The 21,299-nt window shown below is 42.4% G+C and overlaps 1 protein-coding gene across 5 annotated transcripts in view; it reads right to left on the reverse strand.

The window, feature by feature from the left end:
* Positions 1 to 21,299, reverse strand: part of rap1aa (RAP1A, member of RAS oncogene family a) — a 181,746-nt gene that overhangs the window by 31,057 nt on the left and 129,390 nt on the right. For all 5 annotated transcript variants that reach the window (XM_068057486.1, XM_068057485.1, XM_068057487.1 and 2 more), the window contains one exon: positions 19,431 to 19,571. In XM_068057486.1, coding sequence (XP_067913587.1) covers positions 19,431 to 19,571 — 141 coding nt within the window. The remainder of the gene's footprint in view (positions 1 to 19,430; positions 19,572 to 21,299) is intronic.

The raw sequence follows: 21,299 nt of genomic DNA on the forward strand, positions 1-21,299 counted from the left end.
CAACAATTATGTTAGACAAAGACATACACATTAAACTGTGAAATCTTCCTGTATATCCACATATGGTGGTAGACTGTGGAATCTTACTGTATTTGGAATAAATGATATGGACTCTTAGTACAATGAAGCATAGCTTATAAATTGAAGATAAATAGTGCCTGCTTTGCACTCATCAGCACGATATGGCACGGTCAAATTAAAATAAATTATATCTGGTACTAAAGTGTACATTAACTCCTTAACACAATATATTGCATGTAAACTGAATATACAAAACTGGCATCTTTGACTCAGTTGTACAATACACATTCAGCAACACCATTTGAAACTGCTGTTTTATACTGGTTAACATTTAATTGAAGCCTTCCACATTCATTTTTTTTCAATGTTATAAATTTTGACCTCTTTAGTACTAGGATGTAAAAACAGTTAACCTACCTTCATGACCTCTATTTTCAACAAGAATGCAGCAGCCTTTTGCAGCTACAAGTTCCTACAAAATGAGATTGCTTATCGTTTTAATAAGACTGAAGAAAAGTGGTCAACACAATGCACTAACACAAATGTGGAACTTAAATTTAGAAAAGAACAGTACAGCACAGCACAGGAACAGGCCATTCAGCCCTCCAAGCCTGCGCCGATCATGATGCCTGTCTAAACTAAAATCTTCTGCACTTCCGGGGTCCATATCCCTCTATTCCCATCCTATTCATGTATGTGTCAAGATGCCTCTTAAATGTCGCTATCGTACCTGCTTCCACCACCTCTCCAAACAGCAAGATCCAGGCACTCAACACCCTCTGTGTAAAGAACTTGCCTCGCACATCCCCTCTAAACTTTGCCCCTCTCACCTTAAACCTATGTCCCCTAGTAACTTACTTTTCCACCCTGGGAAAAAGCTTCTGACTATCCACTCTGTCCATGCTGCTCATAACTTTGTAAACCTCTATCATGTCGCCCCTCCACCTCCGTCATTCCAGTGAAAACAATCCAAGTTTATCCAACCTCTCCTCATAGCTAATGCCCTCCAGACCAGGCAACATCCTGGTAAACCTCTTCTGTACCCTCTCCAAAGCCTTCACATCCTTCTGGTAGCGTGGTGACCAGAATTGCACGCAATATTCTAAGTGTGGCCTAACTAAGGTTCTGTATAGCTGCAGCACGACTTGCCAATTTTTATACTCCATGCCCCGACCAATTAAGGCAAGTATGCCGTATGCCTTCTTGACTACCTTATCCACATGCGTTGCCACTTTCAGTTATCTGTGGACCTGTATGCCCAGATCTCTCTGCCTGTTAATACTCTTAAGTGTTCTGCCATTTACTGTATACCTCCCACCTATATTAGATCTTCCAAAATGCATTACCTCACATTTGTCCGGATTAAACTCCATCTGCCATTTCACCGCCCAAGTCTCCAACCGATCTATATCCTGCTGAATCCTCTGACAATCCTCATCACTATCCACAGCTCCACCAACCTTTGTGTCATCCGCAAACTTACTAATCAGACCAGCTACATTTTCCTCCAAATCATTTGTATATACTACAAACAGCAAAGGTCCCAGCACTGATCCCTGCGGAACATCACTAGTTACAGCCCTCCATTCAGAAAAGCACCCTTCCGCTGCTACCCTCTGTCTTCTATGACCGAGCCAGTTCTGTATCCATCTTGCCAGCTCACCTCTGATCCCGTGTGACTTCACCTTTTGTACCAGTCTACCATGAGGGACCTTGTCAAAGGCTTTACTGAAGTCCATGTAGACAACATCCACTGCCCTTCCTTCATTAATCATCTTCGTCACTTCCTCAAAAAACTCAATCCAGTTAGTGAGACATGACCTCCCCTTCACAAAACCTTGCTGCCTCTCGTTAATAAGTTCATTTGTTTCCAAATGGGAGTAAATCCTGTCCCGAAGAATCCTCTCTAATAATTTCCCTACCACTGACGTAAGGCTCACCGGCCTATAATTTCCTGGATTATCCTTGCTACCCTTCTTAAACAAAGGAACAACATTGGCTATTCTCCAGTTCTCTGGGACCGCACCTGTAGCCAATGAGGACACAAAAATTTCTGTCAAGGCCCCAGCAATTTCATCCCTTGCCTCCCTCAGTGTTCTGGGGTAGATCCCATCAGGCCCTGGGAACTTATCTACCTGAATGCTTTTCAAGACGCCCAACACCTCCTCCTTTTTGATAGCGAAATGACCCAGACTATCTACACTCCCTTCCCTAGACTCATCATCCACCAAGTCCTTCTCTTTGGTGAATACTGATGCAAAGTACTCATTTAGTACCTCGCCCATTTCCTCTGGCTCCACGCATAGATTCCCTCCTCTGTCCTTGAGCGGGCCAACCCTTTCCCTGGCTACCCTCTTGCTCTTTATATACGTATAAGCCGCCTTGGGATTCTCCTTAATCCTGTTTGCCAACGACTTTTCATGACCCCTTTTAGCCCTCCTGATTCCTTGCTTAAGTTCCTTCCTACTTTCTTTATATTCCTCAAGGGCTAAGTCAGCCTTCTCGCCCTTACAAATGCTTCCTTTTTCTTTTTGACTAGGCTCACAATATCCCTCATTATCCAAGGTTCCCGAAACTTGCCAAACTTATCCTTCTTCCTCACAGGAACATGCCGGTCCTGGATTCTAATCAACTGACGTTTGAAGGACTCCCACGTCAGTTGTTGGTTTACCCACAGTCGTTCCCAATCTAAATTCTTCAGTTCCTGCCTAATATTGTTATAATTAGCCTTCCCCAAATTTAGCACGTGCTAAATTAGCTCAAAAACTACTCTTATCCTTATCCACAAGTACCTTAAAACTTAGAGAATTATGGTCACTGTTCCCGAAATGCTCCCCTACTGAGACTTTGACCACCTGGCCGAGCTCATTCCCCAATACCAGGTCCAGTACGGCCCCTTCCCTATCTCGATATTGTTTCAAGAAGCCCTTCTGGATGCTCCTTACAAATTCTGCCCCATTCAAGCCCCTAGCACTAAGTGAGTCCCAGTCAATATAGGGGAAGTTAAAATCACCCACCACTACAACCCTGTTGCTTTTACATCGTTCCAAAATCTGTCTACATATCTGCTCCTCTACCTCCCGCTGGCTGTTGGGAGGCCTGTAGTAAACCCCCAACATCATGACTGCACCCTTCCTATTCCTGAGCTTTACCCATATTGCCTCGCTGCATGACCCCTCCGAGGTGTCCTCCCGCAGTACAGCTGTGAGAGAGTATCATTCCAAGATTGACTGCCTCAGCCTCAATTTCAGGCAGATTATTTGCAGTAAATGGCATGAGTTAATAGATACAACTACTATGTGTTAGATGGTACAACATCTGCAGTCTTGTTGATAGATTTATGTATAATCAAGTCTGAACTCCACCATTGGTGGCCATGCCTTCAGTCGCCTAGAAATTCTCTCCCCACAGCTCTCCACCTCTCTATCTTGCTTTCCTTCTTTAAGGTATTCTTTCAAACCTACCTCTGACTATACTTTAGTCAACTGACATATCTTTTTTTTGTAATGCTCCTGTGAAGTGTCTTGGAACCTTTGGTTACATTAAAAGGCACGATATAAATAAGCTCTCATTGAGCTACATTAACTGATTACCAATGTTACTGTCAACATCTTCCAAAGTGTGCTCCACATTCGTGCAGGCTCTTTTAGAACTAATGTCATGTCAGTAAACATGCCTCATGAAACCTTACAACATCCAAGAATTTTGTGCCTTTTGCTAGTACAGAATTGTTGACTACCAACACAAACTGACATTGCACTTGCCACTGGACAGTGAAAATATTGCAGTAGGATGCAAAAACAAAATTATGAAATTTTTATCTCAGTAACACTAAAATCTGGTCCAGCAGTTCGATTTTTGTGGATGGTTTTATGCCCTTACAATTGTGTCGTATATGCAACAGATCGCAATTGATACGCTCCTGAAACCAAATTACCAAATGCACATGTGAAGCAAAGGTCTCAAAACAGCCCCATTCATGGTGATCAAACATTTGCAGAAATGGCACCTGCCATGGAAACAAACACGACACAAGTTCTTGACACCTGTACATAGCATTTAGAAAGCTACGCAATACCAGCAAATTAAAGGTTCAAATCCTCCTGCAGGGCTGTAGTAAAAATGTTTTAAAAACTTTCAACATCTGTCAAGACTGAAAAATCCAATATATCTTGTCCACAATGGAAACGTCTCAGCTACACTCCACACTCTGGAATGGCATCCAATGGGAGTAGCTCCCCTCTGTCAGGTGGTTTTGGATTCAAACCACATTAGTCTTGAACACACTTTTGTGCAGCGTTCAGGGGCTTCTGCATTGTTAGTGCCAGAGGATCACCATTCCCAAGGCTTGCAGCACAATTAGATTCACACACTAAAACAAATGTTTACAACATGGCACGATGGGCTGAATGCTCATTAAATGATACAGCACAGAACAGCGACCAGTGAAATAATATTCAAACTTGCAATTTAATCTGAAACAGAACTTGTACAGAGGCTTCGGAGCAGGGTAGGTTGGGAAGAAAAAGATTAAGGTTTTTGAGAATGTTGCAATATTGAAGTGTTTAATGTTAAAGTACATAATCATAAAAATGCAGTGGTACTAAGAGGAGGCCTTCAGAGCTGGGACATCTGACTTACTCAGTTCTGATGAAAGATCACAGACCTGAAATGTTAACGGTTTCTCTCTCCACAGATGCTGCCAGACCTGCTGAGTATTTCCAGCATACATACGAACATACAAACTAGGAGCAGAAGTAGGCCATTCGGCTCCTCGAGCCTGCTCCGCCATTCAATAAGATCATGGCTGATCTGTTTGTCTCTCAAATTCCACACTCCCTACGAACCCCCCCGATAACCTTTGATTCCCTTGCCTAACAAGAATCTATCTACCTCTACCTTAAAAATATTCAATGACCCTGCCTCCACCACCTTCAGAGGCAGAGAGTTCCAAAGTCGCACAACCCTCAAAAAATTCCTCCTCGTCTGCCCTAAAAGGGCAACCCCTAATTTTAAAACAGTGCTCCCTAGTCCTGGGAGCACCCACAAGAGGAAACATCCTTTCCACATTCACCTTGTCAAAGCCGTTCACGATCTGATATACTTCAATCAAGTCTCCCCTCACTCTTCTAAACTTCAGTGTAAATAAGCCCAGTCTGTTCAACCTTTACTCATAAGACAACCTGCTCATTCCAGGTATCAATCTAGTAAACCTCCTTTGAACCGCCTCAACTTTTTGTGACTCCTGCACTAGAACACCTAGATCCCTCTGCACCTCGGCATTCTGCAGTCGTTCTCCGTTTAAGTAAGACTCTGCTTTTTCATTCTTCCTGCCAAAGTGAACAACTTCACATTATACTCCATCTGCCAGACTTTTGCCCACTCACTCAATCTATATTTAATGTCTGCAACCTCATGTCCTCTTCACAACATTTCCTACTTTGTGTCATCTGCAAATTTAGCTACCAAGCCATTGCTCCCCTCATCTAAGTCATTGATATAAATTGTAAAAAGTTGAGGTCCAACACAGACCCCTGCAGGACTCCACTTACCACATCCTACCAATCAGAAAAGGACCCATTTATGCATACTCTGTTTTCTGTCAGCCAGCCAATCTTCTATCCATGCTAATACGTTACCCCCTACACCATGAGCTCCTATTTTGTACAATAACCTTTAATGTGGCACCTTGTCGAATGCCTTCTGGAAATCCAAGTACATCAACGGACTCCCCTTTATCCACAGCGCATGTTTTTATTTCAGATTTCCGGCATCCACAGTATTTTGCTTTTACTTCCCCTGTAACTTCAGTCTGTGGATGGGGTGAGTTCATAAAGAGCCCTTGATACAGCAAGAGTTACAAGCCAATTGTATGAAGGAGCTGAACATACACAAGACTAAAGCACCTTGGGCTAGTGACCATATACCACTATCAGTTCAGTTCCCTTGCACTCCAATTCCAAGCCAGTTTTCCCACTGGCATTAGCATCCTGTAGTTTTGAACCAGTTTAAGGAATAAGCTAAATCAGTTACAAGGAATCATGGGTAACATCTTAATGGTGAGTGATCGACAATATCTCATCTGGTTTACACAAACTGTGACAGAGTATCAGTTTGCGGCAGATGGTTTAAGGGGACAGGTGATAGAGGGAATGGAGTTTTTTTTCTGCTCATAGTAATGCTAGCATTCAAGGAGATTAAAACCCAGAAACAGAGCTTGTACTACCAGCTCACAAAGGCAGATGTTTGCACAGTGGAGTATCAGCATCAAAGCACGATGCAGTCACAGTAGACCTGAGCCCACAGCCATTCCCCCTCCAGGACAATTTCTGACCAAGTATTAAAACAACCACCATTTCCCTTGGGACAACCATCTCATCGAATTCACATCCTGTCCTGTATTATAAATTTGTCACATTTAATAAAAACCTCATACCAAAATTCAAAGAATAAAAATGCAATACCGAGGGGAAATCGACACCCTCATTCAATTAAAGTTTTAAATGCAGTGTTCAATTCGGAGAGCTGAGTTTTGCTTTTAGTCTCTAATTTAAAGATGACCGAATAACTGGAAGGAACTTCCCCTTTTTCACTTGAACAGCCTTGCTGAATGAGACTGAATAGATTTTAGAAAGAAATTGCCGAGATTCAACCCATTATATCAGAGAGAACAGTTCATTCACTCTTTGCCACAAAAGCGCTTTTTTGAACAAAAATGAGCTTCTTGTAATTAGCGTCTCCGGGCAAGCATGAGGCTTATATTTCATAGGGCTTAAAAGCAAGACCAAAACTGGGAAAGTGGAAAGAACAGTACAAGTTTCTTAGTGTGCCAGCTCCTAAGTCAATTGTGCATGCAACTATAAGATATATTCTCAATTAGCATCAGCAATGTTACAAAGAAATAATGTGAAGGACTTGTGGTTCTTCTAGATGTTCTCAACTCAACATGCCTCCTCTGATTCACACAAATTCTAACGTCCCAGTTTTATCTGTTCCAAATACACCGATGAGGAAATTCACAGGCTCAAGTGTCTGAGGCAATGCAACTATTCACATTTCACAATTGCATGCACAGACTCACTCTGCTGTTCAAAGCATCAGCAAGTTGCCTTTTCTCATTACAGATGATCCTTTCATGGAATGGGGAGGATGAACTGTAGGACAGGGAACAGCATCAGGCATGACTCAGTGGGTAGCACACTCACCTGAGTCAGAAGGTTATAGCTTCAAGTCCCACTGCAGAGACTTAAGCACAAAAGTTCAGGCTGTTACTCCAGTGCAGTAACGAGGGAGGTGCTGTCTATCGGATGAGACATTAAACAGAAGCCCTTGCATGCTCCTCAAGGTAGACGTAAAAGTTCCCATGGCACTATTTTGAAAGAGTGTCCTTGTCAATATTTATCTTTCAAATCAACACAACTGAGATATATAACCTGGCCATCATCACATTGCTGTTTGTGGGATCTTGCCATGTGCAAACTGGCTGCCACATTTCCTACAACAGAGACAACACTTAAAAATATTTCATTGGCTGTAAAATGCTTTGGAATGTCCCGAGGTTGCGAAAGATGCTATACAAGTGCATGCTCTTTCAGGAACGCGAAGAAAATTGGTGCACAAACATTTAGGAAGGATTCACCATTAGTCTTTAAAAGGGGGACAGTTAAGAAGTAATTTCATAAATGCAATTCAGTGGAACCAAATATTCCTCCTACTCCTGCCCCACAGTACAAAACTTCCCTGGTTCTTGCTCCACAGAAGTAATGTGTGTCAGGATGTAGTTTTATTAAGTGAGGATTTGTGCAGTGTGCCACTGATCTTCAGGGATGTAGCTTTTAGCAACATAAAAAGGAACTGTTGCTTGTTATTCATACCAGAAATAAAAAGTTTTCTACAGCAAACAACTTTGCTTAGCAACAGACTGCATAAAAACTGACATTTTTAACAAGGGCAGTTTAAAAAAAGATTATAACCAGGGTTTTGTTGCTGGAGTAGGAATACAGGTTCTATAATTCAGATCATTCAATTCCTCTGGTCAGCAATCTAATTGTGTAATCCAGCTACTCTGGTTACCTTTTCTGCCGTGCACTTCCTCCCCTCAATAAGCCCTTCAAGATGGCTAAGTGCAACTTGTGGGCTGCTACCATGTCTGCTCTATTAATTTCACAAAAAAAACTATTGAGCAATATGCACAGACTGCAAGATTATTTGATTACAAGCTGGCAAGCATTGGTAACAGTTACAGCACATTGCTGCCACTGAATGCTTCGCAGAATGATACAGCATAGGAGGCCATTTGGCCCATCTTGCCAATGCTGGTTCTTTGATCAAGCTATCCAATTAGTCCTATTCAGCTGCCTTTTTCCCCATTGGCCCTGTAACTCCCTTTAAAAAGTTATCAATGAATCTGCTTCCACCAGCCTTTCAGCCAGGGCATTCCAGGTGTCTGTTCCTGCATCCCCTTTAAAATTGTACCATTTAGTGTATATAACCTCTCCTCCTCCTTCCCAATACTCCTATAACACAGAAGCTTGTGCCAAACCATAAACCAAGACTCCCACCCAACCTTCACCAGAACTACATTACTTTGTTCAGTAACTCAGATTATATTTGAGCAGCACTCAAATGATTCCTTGTAATTTTATTAAAAAGTGAGATTAAGATACCAGGAGGTAATTAGTAAAGTATTTAATAAGATCAGCAAGTTGATTTTTTAAAGCTTTTGGGAGCATTTGAGCAATAACCTAGTTTCCACATCAAAACTATTTTCATAAAAAAAAAGATGGACTAAATAAAAATATTTGTATAATTCTGAGGAAAATCCTTCTGGTGAATATATAGTAACTTACTTCTTAAATTCCAAGACTAAACATCAATGATGAACCCCTCTTGAACAGCACTGATTTTTTTCTTGCTTTCTCCTGTCCTTTGATGACCACTAGTCTTTTATATTCTGACTTTCTTAGCCTGTCTCCTTTGACTGAAGTGCAACACCCACAATTCCGTTATTATGCAAGTTGACTCCAAAAAGCTTGTTGTTTCCTCTTTCAGCACACTTATTTCCCATTATTAGCTCTTAACTCAATAAAGGCCATGTACTCAAGGCTGGACCTACTGCTCCCATGTGTGGAGAGGAGACACAAAAGCTTTCTTAAACTGAGGACACAAAAAAATGGTCTGTGGGCAGTCTATCTTTTGTATCTCTTTTGCTCAAAACTATTACCATCTCACCATTTTAAAATCATTACTACCATGGTCAGAACACCTCTGAACTTTCTACTTTTGTCACTTCTAATGGTGGAGGAAAAGGATGATGATTGGGAGGTGGGGGTGGGAGAAGGGGGAGGAGAGGGAGACATGACGTAACCTGAACCTGCTTACATAATATTTATAAATGCCCAACTGCAGTAATGTTGCATGGAAATGTAAAGTAACACACACATCCTTCCTTCTTATCTTTAAAAAAAAGCTGGTCAGTTATTTTTATCAACAGAAGAAATTCTAAATTCCGGAAGGTACATGGCAACAAGACTTGTTTGAACTTCGAAGGCAGAAGCAGAGTGATTTCAGCATGGTGCGTGCGGATCAGAATTGGTCAGGGTCAGACACTGAGCCTAGCACTTCAGTATATTAAAAGTTTAATACCAGCCTCTGTACAATCAAGTTTGGAGTTTGATTTTTTTCATGAATTAAACTGATTTAGTGGCAAGGTGAGAGCAGAGTCAGAGAAGTTCTTACATTTGAAGTAACAACCCAATTAATTGTATAAACATTTCCAACCTTACCATTTCAGCAGTTAAGTACACTTTCAGCAGAATTTTACCAGCCCCTCAGCATCGTGGATCGTGGCAGGGAGGCCCTGCCGCATAATACCGGCAGTGGCAACCCAATTATAATATGTAAAGAACTACTTACTTTTCCTGGTTATGCATCCTGCCGTCTCTTGATCCATACTTCCGCATTTTACGTTGAAAGGGCGGCCGTCACGTGCCATCCTTTCCACGAATCTGAGAAGTCGATGGGACATCAGGAGTACTTGACAGTGAAGTTAAGTTGAGATATACAGGGGTCTGAACTCTGCATACTTGAAGAGGGATTGTGGGGGGGGAGTTACAGGGGGCAAAGCTCTGCATACTGGAAGGGAGGTGGGAGTGGGGTGGGACTACTGGAGACAAAGCTCTGTAGGCATGAAGGGAGATATTGCATACCCTCCCTCCGTGAATGGTGCCCGCTCTGCACCATTGTACGTTTGTGTGCGATGGAGCAATGGCACTCTAGTCACCCTGTGTGGGGGGAGGGTGCCAGAACCAGCAGGAGTGTAAAGGTTACCTGGCTGGTGGGGGCAATCGATGCAGCTGGTAGAATCATGTGATCATGCTGTACCGCTCTTAAGAGCAAAGATGGGCGATGCCATGTCACGCCACAGTTAATCCATGAAAGCAGCTGATGTACCAGTTAACAACAATGCCTGCCGTGTTAGGAGCCTTCGATTAAGTGAAGGAAACAACTTCATTTATCAGATATAAAAACAAGAAATGCTGGAAATACTCAGCAGGTCTGACAGCATCTGTGGAGAGAGAAGCAGAGTTAACGTTTCGGGTCAACGACCCTTCTTCGGAACTTCGAAGAAGGGTCACGGACCCGAAATGTTAACTCTGCTTCTCTCTCCACAGATGCTGCCAGACCTGCTGAGTATTCCCAGCATTCGCAGTATTTTGCTTTTAAGTTCATTTATCACATGGAAATGGGTTTGTCTCACCCTAGATTGTGAGATCCACTTCTCCCGAGGATCCATATGTGCCGGAGGCAAAATCAACAGGCAGGTGCGGTCCACGCAGAGTCCCCCGGTCGTGAGCAGCAGCCTCCAAGGGGAGCTCACCATTACAGGTCACCGCGCATCTACAGGCCCCACATGACATACCAGTGGATGTCAGAGCAGCAGTGTCAGAGGCAATTGCGCATGTGGAGAGTGCGGTGACATCTCTGTGCCCTGCTCAACAATGACCTGCAACCCATGGCTTTGGTGGACATCCTATGCCTGTGGTCCTAGTTGTGGCAGTGTCTCTTAAGCTTGACGCCCATGCAGCATTTCAGGGGCCCACCGGAGACCTTTGTGAGATCACAGAGTCAGCAGTGCACAGCTGCAACAGGGAGGTCATTGATGCCCTGCACCGAAGGGCCAATGAGTATGTCCACTTTAGGATGGACCCGGCTGGCTGGGGGAAATGATCATTCATCCTGTTCCGGCATTGGACCCTTTGACAACGGATGGCCCCACGGCTACTCACCTCCACTGCCACCTCCAGCCAGGCTGCCTTGGTTAGGCTGGAGGGCCTCTTCTTGTCATCGCTGGGGAAAAGGACCCCCCGCCTTGCCCGCACAGCCTGGAGGAGAGTGAGCAGGGAGGCATCACTGAACTGTGGGGCCACCCTAGAGCATCCCTCTGCCATCCTCAGTTTTTGGTGCAGTCCTTTAAATGCAAAGGTTATTCCGCAGTGTAACTGCTCTAACTTCTGGCTGCAAGGCTTTTCTTGCACATGTTTGAAACCCAATGCAGGACTAGTGAGGAAATCTGTGCTGTTCTCATGGTTTTCATCTATTTCAGATCGACACATGTTCATGTACACTTTGCTTCTGCAACAACTGATAATAAATGGGTCTTTTTCCAAATGGTAGGCAGTGACTAGTGGGGTACCGGAGGGATTGGTGCTAGGACCCCAGCTATTCACAATATACATTAATGATTTAGATGAGGGAACTAAATGTAATATCTCCAAATTTGCAGATGGCACAAAACTGGGTGGGAGGGCGAGTTGCAAAGAGGATGCAGAGACACTTCAGGGTGATTTGGACAAGTTGAACGGGCAAGTGCTTGGAAGAAGCAGCATAATGTGGATAAATGTGAGGTTACCCACTTTGGTAGCAAAAACAGGAAGGCAGATTATCTGAATGGCTATAAACAGAGAGGGGAATATGCAACGAGACCTGGGTGTTCTCGTACACCAGTCGCTGAAGGTAAGCATGCAGATGCAACAGGCGGTAAAAAAGCCAAATGGTATGTTGGCCTTCATAGCGAGAGGATTCGAGTACAGGAGCAGCGATGCCTTGTTGCAATTATACAGGGCCTTGGTGAGGCCACACCTGGAATATTGTGTGCAGTTTTGGTCTCCTTATCTGAGGAAGGATGTTTTTGCTATAGAGGGAGTGCAGCGAAGGTTTACCAGACTGATTCTTGGGATGGTGGGACTGGCGTATGAGGAGAGATTGAGTCGGTTAGGATTATATTCGCTGGAGTTCAGAAGAGTGAGGGGGGATCTCACAGAAACCTATAAAATTCTAACAGGACTTGACAGGGTAGATGCAGGAAGGATGTTCCCGATGGTGGGGGAGTTCAGAACCAGGGATCATAGTCTAAGGATACAGGGTAAACCTTTCAGGACTGAGATGAGGAGAAATCTCTTCACCCAGACAGTGGTGAGCCTGTGGAATTCACTACCACAGAAAGCAGCTGAAACCAAAACATTGTATGTTTTCAAGAAGGAGTTAGATATAGCTCTTGGGGTGAAAGAAATCAAAGGATATGGAGGGAAAGCAGGAACAGGTTACTGAGTTGGATGATCAGCCATGATCATAATGTATGGAGGAGCAGGCTCAAAGGGCTGAATAGACTACTCCTGTTCCTATTTTTTTTTAATGTTTCTGTAATATTGATGTAATATTTTTAATTGAACTTGATCACAAACCTGAAAGTTAATACTGCTTCTCTCTCTCCGCAGATGCTGCCAGACCTGCTGAGTTTCCCCAGCACTTTCAGATTGACAGCAGTCCCACTCTTCAATAGTGAGGCAAGTATTTCTTTGGCAGCTGTAAGGAAACAGTTGCTGGGGCCCTTTAAATACACAGCTGACAAAAGGTCCCTCACCACACTGGATGTCCTGCCTCTCCCCACATAATATGGGGGGGCGGCGCATCAGTGATGCTGATGAGCCCCCCGCGGGCAGGCAGCCGACTTCAACCGCGCCGCGGCGATGTGCAGCGCGCTAATAAAATTCAGCCCTTTATGTCTGCACTAAAAAGGTAAACAATTTGTTCAAAGCTGCATATGTTAAGCAAGGCACATTAACTTCTCAAGTTACTCTGCAAAAAGAGTGTTAGAGGTTGAAGGAAAGCACATCAACCTATCTGAATATAAAATAGTTGTGACCGATTGTGATGCAAAAACATTTGATCAATCGTTCATGTCATACAAAAACACCTGAAGTGGCAAATGTCAACAGAGCCTCAGCCAGATGGGACACCCCTTAGAAAACCTCAAAACAAAATGCTGAGGCTTTGGTAAGAGCTGCATTTCAGAATAATGAATGCTATGCGAATAATTAAAATAAAACAACGATAGCTGACAATTATAGTTCAATTAGCCCAAAGTTAAGTGAAAAATGTCAGATCATACATGATGCTATTTGTGTTCCTCTACAGGTCAAATGTCCGTAGGAGCAGTCCCCATCAACAGAAGCAACAGATCATGCCTCACTAACTTGCTGGAATTCTATCAACTAACAGATAAGGACTAGCAAGTCAATATAATGTACTTGGATCTTCAAGAGGACAGTTGATAAAGTTCCACACACAAGACTTCTAAAGGAAGTTAAACAGAATGGCAAATTAGCTCACAGGACTGAGGACTGCCTTGGCAACACACAGAAGGTGCTGATGAATTGAAATGCTTGATTGTTGTTGTTGTTGTGGTGGTGGTGGGGGTGGTGGGGGGGGTGGTGGGTACACAAAAGAGAAGGCAGTGACCAGCACAGTTCCATGGAAATCTATTGAGTCTTCTCATCATTTACAACATTGATAAAAACTGGAGAATACCTCTTGTAAAGAACATTTGTTGTTATTGCGTGGCAAGGATATAAACAGCATTAAAGAACAGATGGACCGATTAAGCATATCACCAGAATGAATGATACCAGCAAAGTAACATACACAGGGACAGGAAACATCAGGCACATGCACACAATAAAGGATGCTCTTTTGTATGAGTGGATGCACTTGATATTATGAGTTTGAGGTACTGCGGACACTTCCTGCACACAACAGGAAATCTTTGCCCCAAATACCCCTTTCAGGTGAAGCAGTGATTTACTTGTACTTCTTTCAATTTAGTACATTGTATTTGCTGCTCACAATGTGCTCTCCTCTACATTGGGGAGACCAAACGCAGATTGCGGATCACCTCCGCTCAGTCTGAAAGCATGATCCTGAGCTCGAGGAACAGCACCTCATTTATCGATTAGGCACACTACAGCCTGCTGGACTGAACACGGAGTTCAACCATTTCAGAGCATGACGGGCCCCCCTTTTTATTTTTAGTTTTTTAAAATTTTTTCTTTATTTGTTTATTTTAGTTTAGTTTGTTTCTACTGTGCTTACCCACTGTTATTTTTCATGTTTGTGCTTGGGGTTAGGACTATTCATTTTCTGTCAATTAACACCCTCTCTGTATTCATGCTTTGTCTTTCAGCACACCATTAACATACCGTTTGCCTTTGCTCCATGACCTTCTGGTCAGTTATTCTCTGTGACCCTGTTCCATCAACACCTTGACTTTTGTTATTTCTTGCCCCACCCCCGCTTTACTTGCTTAAAACCTTTTACATTTCTAACATTTGCTAGTTCTGATTAAGGTTCACTGACCTGAAACATTAACTCTGCTTCTCTCTCCACAGATGCTGCCAGACCTGAGTATTTCCAGCATTTCTTGTTTTTATTTCTGCTGAAAGCCTGTCACTTTTCAGCTTTCAGATTCGTAAGACCCCTTTCATGTTGAGTAATATAGAACAAATCCCACATCTTTGCACAAAACAATCTCTTGGGACCCTGCCAATTAACAGTCCCAATAAATGCATTAATTTGTATCTGAATGCGTTCATCTAGAATTAGATGACCAATTCATATTTACTTAAGTGTTTTAATCTTGAAGCAGATTCTACAGACACTACTGTAAGAGCTGCTACAATTGTTAAAAGTTTATAAATGCCCAAACTGAAGTCCATCAACTGCCCAAATCAGAAGGTACAATGCAATGAATACTCAGTCTTCCATTGTTTCAAAATCAGAATATGATCAGCACAATACAAATAAAGCTAAACATAGGAACACATCATAAAACCCAATGCAAAGTTAGCAGCAGGTCAATATTTGAGCCTATGAAAACTAAGACAGTTGTAACAAAATTAACTGTAAAGTAAATTACCTTTTACTCCCTGCTCCTCTCCTCCGAACAGAGGAATATGCAGACATTAAAAGTGACTGAACCACGTGCCATTTCTCCTCAACTAGTTCAGCAACAGAATTGGCATTGAGAACAAGCATTCTGCCCACCCAGAGCAACTGAATTAATTGCATCAACACTGGACCTTTATTGAAGGGTCACTATTCACTTCATGTTGTTGTTAGCATGGCAAAGCAACACAAGAAAATATTATGAATCTTCCAAAGGCTTTCATGGTCAATTATTCATAAAGGTTGGAGGGTTTAACAGTCTACCCTGATCTTTAAATATTCAAGAGTCTTCTGGTCAAGCTGCCCAGCATAGAACATTAAAGGGGCAAAGTTGGTCAAACAATTGCTTAATTTATATAGTACTAAGCCTGGACTTCATATAATTAACGACAAATATCTGGAATTAAAAATACTTGAAAAAAGTGAAATCAGTTTAAAAATGCAATCATTGATCCAACTGCAGCACAGAAACACCGCTGCTGTGGTTTGCACACAAGCTCCAGATTAGATAGTTTCCCTGGACAACAGAAGGATAGAAAATATGAACCATTACACAAACAAGTCAAAGGATCTGTCAGCATCCAGTGTTTGAGTTCCCTCCTTCCCCAACCCAAACACGAAATGATCTACCTCAGACAGTGGTACTTCAGGTGGGTATTACAGGTTTATGTCGTGATGGTTTGGGATAGACTCAACATGGCCTTGCCCCATACGATTTTCACATATTTGTGCATCTCTTCTATTGTTCCACCCCACATTCATTCTCTGTGGGAAAGCCCTACTGAGTAAGCTGACTAAAGACAAGACTACAAGCTTGAAAATATTCATATAAAAGATATCATACATCAATTCAGAGAACCAAAGCCACAATAGAGCAACTAACTCAGGTACAGTGTAAGAGCTGGAAATCAAATTACTCATTCAATTTGGAATTCAGTTTAAAGCTTTAAACCTTTTTCAATCCGTACTGTACATAACTCAATGCGCTTGGCTGGATGTTGTACTAATTCTACATGGTTCAATTTCTCAAGCATTGAAGAATAAGCTTAATAGGGTTATGTCATTTCAGATAAAACTTTTGAATTTTTTTGCAGCTACTTTCAAAGGAGACTCAGTGCAAGGGAAAAGCGCCTTCATGCTTAGCCATCTTCTGAAAGGACTCGACCAATTCTAGGTATTCTCAGCAGCGATGGTGCAAGTAGATGAGCCAGAACATCTGTTTACATTATATTCTGATGGGATAAAACAGACTCTGGGTACCCACTTTAACCCTACATATAAACAGGTTTCAATGCTTTCAAACTATTTACATCCATTTATAAAGTTGTTCTTGCAGATTAAAGTTATATTAGAAATGTTGTAACAAAAGCAGGCACAAGGCTACTCATTTGTCATTAAGTAAAGATAAAGTACAAAGTTGCAAGCTTTCTTGTCTGAACAAGTGCTGACAATTAGGGAGAAAGAGACCTTGAAAAGAGATGAGATTTAGCAGTAAGTGAATAGAATTTGTTTGAGAAATTAAATGCAATGCACACCAATACTAAAAATGCTAATGCAATTATAAAGTGCACATTATATATTTAAATATACTGAGTCAGGATGATTGAAGTGACAAAATATTGAGCAAAGCATTTTATTTCACAGGTAAGCTATCAAGAGTGTGACAGATGCTGTTATATATGAGTGAGAGAGATCAGACATACAACAGTTTACAGTATTAGAGTGAAACTATATAGTACAAAGGGAGGGAAACTGTTTGGAATTGCGGTGTTTTGAACCATGAAGTTGGACTGTAACTAGTTCTTAATAGACTGGGGAAACCTGATCCAATTTGATTCGCTTCTCTCTCCACTACCCCGCGCCCCCCCCAGACAGAAATTCCTGTTCGGGTGGGGTTCCACTAGCAGCCCTCCAGTCACTCCATCAGTGGTAATGCATGTTTGAACCAAGGCAACTGGTGTTTGTAGACAACTGGACTATAGGGTGCATAACAGTCAAGCTTGAACCTGAACTGACCCAAAGATCAGCTGTGGTTTTCCATCCCTTACCAGCTGATTTGCTAACTCAAAGCAAAGCAGTGGCGCAGCGGTTAGCACCGCAGCCTCACAGCTCCAGCGACCCGGGTTCAATTCTGGGTACTACCTGTGTGGAGTTTGCAAGTTCTCAGTGTCTGCGTGGGTTTCCTCCGGGTGCTCCGGTTTCCTCCCACATGCCAAAGACTTGCAGGTCGATAGGTAAATTGGCCATTATAAATTGCCCCTAGTATAGGTTGGCGGTGGGGATGTGGTGGGAATATGGAATTAGTGTAGGATTAGTATAAATGGGTGGTTGATGGTCGGCACAGACTCAGTGGGCCGAAGGGCCTGTTTCAGTGCTGTATCTCTAAACTAAACTAAAAAACCAAATATTTTGCTGGATACCAGGGAGCAGGAACAAGAGAAGTTAAACTTAACAGTGAAGGATAGACTTGGGGGGACGGGGGTAGCAATACTTTCATTCTCTGGTCATGCTTTATCATCTTGAATTTGGATCAAGAAAATTTCTACTGGCATTGAGACCCTAGGGATTCAGTTCTCCGTCACTGCTAGACCATCTGGGTGATCTTTTCTGTTGGGGAATTCTATTGTGCATCATTGTTGTTACACTAAGAGTAGAGGGGGAATGCAATCCAAAAGGTACATTCCTGACCCCAGGAAATTAGGACGATGCAAAATCTGCAATCCCACCCTAGGTGCTTTCAGATTAATCTCAAACTGCACCCCACACGGTTTATCAAGCAGCCATTCTGATACTGTTACATCACTAAAATAGCCTAGCAGGGACTTATGATACAACATTTTAAAAGAAAAACAAAATTGGGCAACATTTCCTTCTATAAAATAGGAACTACTTTGAACAAGGACTCTTTTTCTCTTCCCCCACCCTTTAAGGAATAGCTTCACCCCTGGTGGTTTATTTTTATAATCGACTGGCATTGCATACAATGGATTTTGGAGTGTTGTAGCATTCTAAATAATTTGCATTTATATAGCACCCTTAACATAAAATGTTCCAAAGCGCTTCACAGCAGCATTATTTAATGGAATTTGGCATCGAACCACAGATGTTAGAGCAAGCCACAGGGATGTTAGGCAGATAACCAAAAACTTGCTTCTATGGCCAAGCTTTAACAGCATCTCAAAAAGCAGAGAAAGAGAGGTAGAGAGGTTTAGCGAAGGAATTCCAGAGCTTGGGGTCTTGGCAGCTGAAGACACGGCCACCAATACTGAAGCAATTAAAATTGGGATGCACAAAGGGCCATAATTGGAGGAGTGCAGAGATCAGAGAGGGTTGTGGGGCTGGAGCAGATTGCAGAGAGGGGTTGGGAGGGGCGAGACCATGGAGATTTCAAAACAAGGATGAGAATTTTAAAACTGATGCATTACTTAGCCAGGAGCCAACATAGATCAACGAGGACAGCGATCGTGGCTGAACAGGACTTGGTGCAAATTCAGTCACGGGCAGCAGAGTTTTGAATGACCTCAGGTTTACTGAGGGTAGAACATGGGAGGCCAGCCAGGGGGGCACTGGAGTAGTCAAGTCTCAAGATAAATGTATGGATGCAATTTTCAACAGATGAGCTGAGGCAGGGCGAAGTCGGGCGATGCTAATAGGTGGTCTTGGTGGTAATGCATATGGATGGTCGATAGTCAGCTCGACAAAGTTGTGAAGTAAATTTGATCGGTTGCACACTCACCAATAACTGAAAGGAGATATGAATTTAGAATGGTCAAGATGAAATGATGTGACTGACTCTAGAAATGATCTGGGTGGCCAGTGCACACTGTTCCCACGCCTACATTTCAAGAGGATTTGGAACCATGCGAGGAAGCCAAAACCATCAGTACAAAGTCAGACTTGGCATAGTCATTTAGTTTATACTCTACATATTATTTCCAGTTAACTCGTCCTCGAGAACTTTTAACTTCAGTTTTCTCTTCAATTTTTAACTGCATAAATAGTTTTTAAAATTCCATAGGAAATTAACTGTCTTTTTTTGACTAGTAAAATATACCTGATCAGAAATGTAAGTAATATTGTCCTGAAATTCTACTGCACTCAAGGGGCAAAATATCAAGTTTACTTACATCTTCCGTGTCCTTGACTCGTAGGATCTGTTCTCTCAGGTCCTGTAAGTCATTAAACGTTGACTGTGCGGTTATAGAATATACTAGTGCAAACCCCTGGCCGTTCTTCATATACAGATCTCTCATTGCCGTGAATTGCTCCTGCAATGGACAAGAGGGACATAAATTTGATGTTTCATCAGCTACAGGATTTGTACATGTAAATTTTGGTAGTAAACCTTATAAATCTTATTTGTCAAGAAGCACAGCAAAACCTAGGAGGATTGAAAGAATGAAAGAAAATTTGAAACGCATATAATTTGTTGCCCCGATGGCTTCAGCTGTTGTTGTATCTTCACACTCTGGCAGTAACCATATTTAGACCAGCTTTTAGTCCTGTACAGCGGGAGGGTCTTATGGGTTTCCACAAACTATACAATGAAAAGGTGGGGAGGAGATGCGGGAGAGACAAGGATCAAGCCAGAATTCAGAGTCAGAGATCTGGGTCTCCACTCGCCAGTACTGAATGGGGTTCAAGTCCTCCATGACTTTAGTAAAATAGGCTTTGGATGACATAGCTGAGGGGAATTTTGGTCACGAATGTACTTAATTTTACCTCTCAAAACAGATTTTTTTTTTAAAATTAAAAGAAACAAAACATCTAACCGTAACCTGCACCTAAAACAGTCAAGTTCACTGCGCAAATCAAACTTTCAACACACGTTTGCAGCCTTGGTTCTTCCTCACATTGCATGGCTGAGACTTCACTATCACCCGAGCTCTTTTCGACCACTCCTCCCACCCCCTCCCAGTCATTTAGAGGTACTGAGCAAAGGATCGCCCACATTCAGCTAGGAACAATTTGTGGTATAGGAAGAAACCTGTACTTAGAAAAATCTCATACTTCATGTTTTATACTAATACAATGCTTTAACTCAATGGAAATCAAGACGAATACTAAGTGGCAGTACCATCCCAAGACAATGCAGCTGATCTGAGCCAGGGTGGTCCACTGCAACAGTTCCTGAACACAGTAATAAACCCAAATCCAATAGCCTCAAACAAAAAGCTATATTGCAGCCTTTTGCAATACTGTATGAAAAACATGACAACTGTGTGGTTAACAAGCAGTTTATGGATTTAATGAGAACTGCGGAAAAAGTTCTGATGCCACTATAGATGCAGTAACGGAAATGCACATTTGTTTTTTTTTTTATTTGTTTAGGAGATATGGACATAGTTAGCAAGCCCAGCATTTATTGCCCATCCCTAATTAATCGAGGTGGTGCTGATGAACTGCCTTCTTGAACTGCTCTAGTCCATATGGTATAGGTACACCCACAGTGCTGTTAGCGAGGGAGTTCCAGGAAATATCCAGTGACAGCGAAGGAATGACAATATGGTTCCAAGTCAGGATGGTGTGACCTAGAGGGAAGCTTGCAGGCGGTGGTGCTCCCATGCTCCTGCTGCCCTTATTTTTCTCCCTGGTAGATGTCACCAGTTTGGAAATTGCTATTGTAGGAGCCTTGGCGAGTTGCTGCAGTGAATCTTGTAGATGGTACTTACTGCTATTACTGTGTGCCAGTAGTTGGATCTAGAGCACTAGTTTGATTAACTTAGGGCAGGGTACCTGTTAAATGCGAATAATTGAAAATTACTAAAGTTGGAGAAATCATTAAAGTTCTGAAAAATAAATCTAAAGTTGGAATGCTGTACTGCCTGGTTTAACACCAGAGGGAGCACCAGAGCTCAAAATCTCCTGGCAAGAACCCCACGGTGCTGTATTCTGAGAACTTCAGGTCTTAGAGCAATGTATCCAGCAAGACTATTCCCTGAATTACCCACAAACCAGACCAGAAGTCATTCAATTGCCAGTCTGCAAATTCAAGT

Source organism: Heterodontus francisci, chromosome 25, assembly GCF_036365525.1.
Source record: "Heterodontus francisci isolate sHetFra1 chromosome 25, sHetFra1.hap1, whole genome shotgun sequence".
Taxonomy (NCBI): domain Eukaryota; kingdom Metazoa; phylum Chordata; class Chondrichthyes; order Heterodontiformes; family Heterodontidae; genus Heterodontus; species Heterodontus francisci.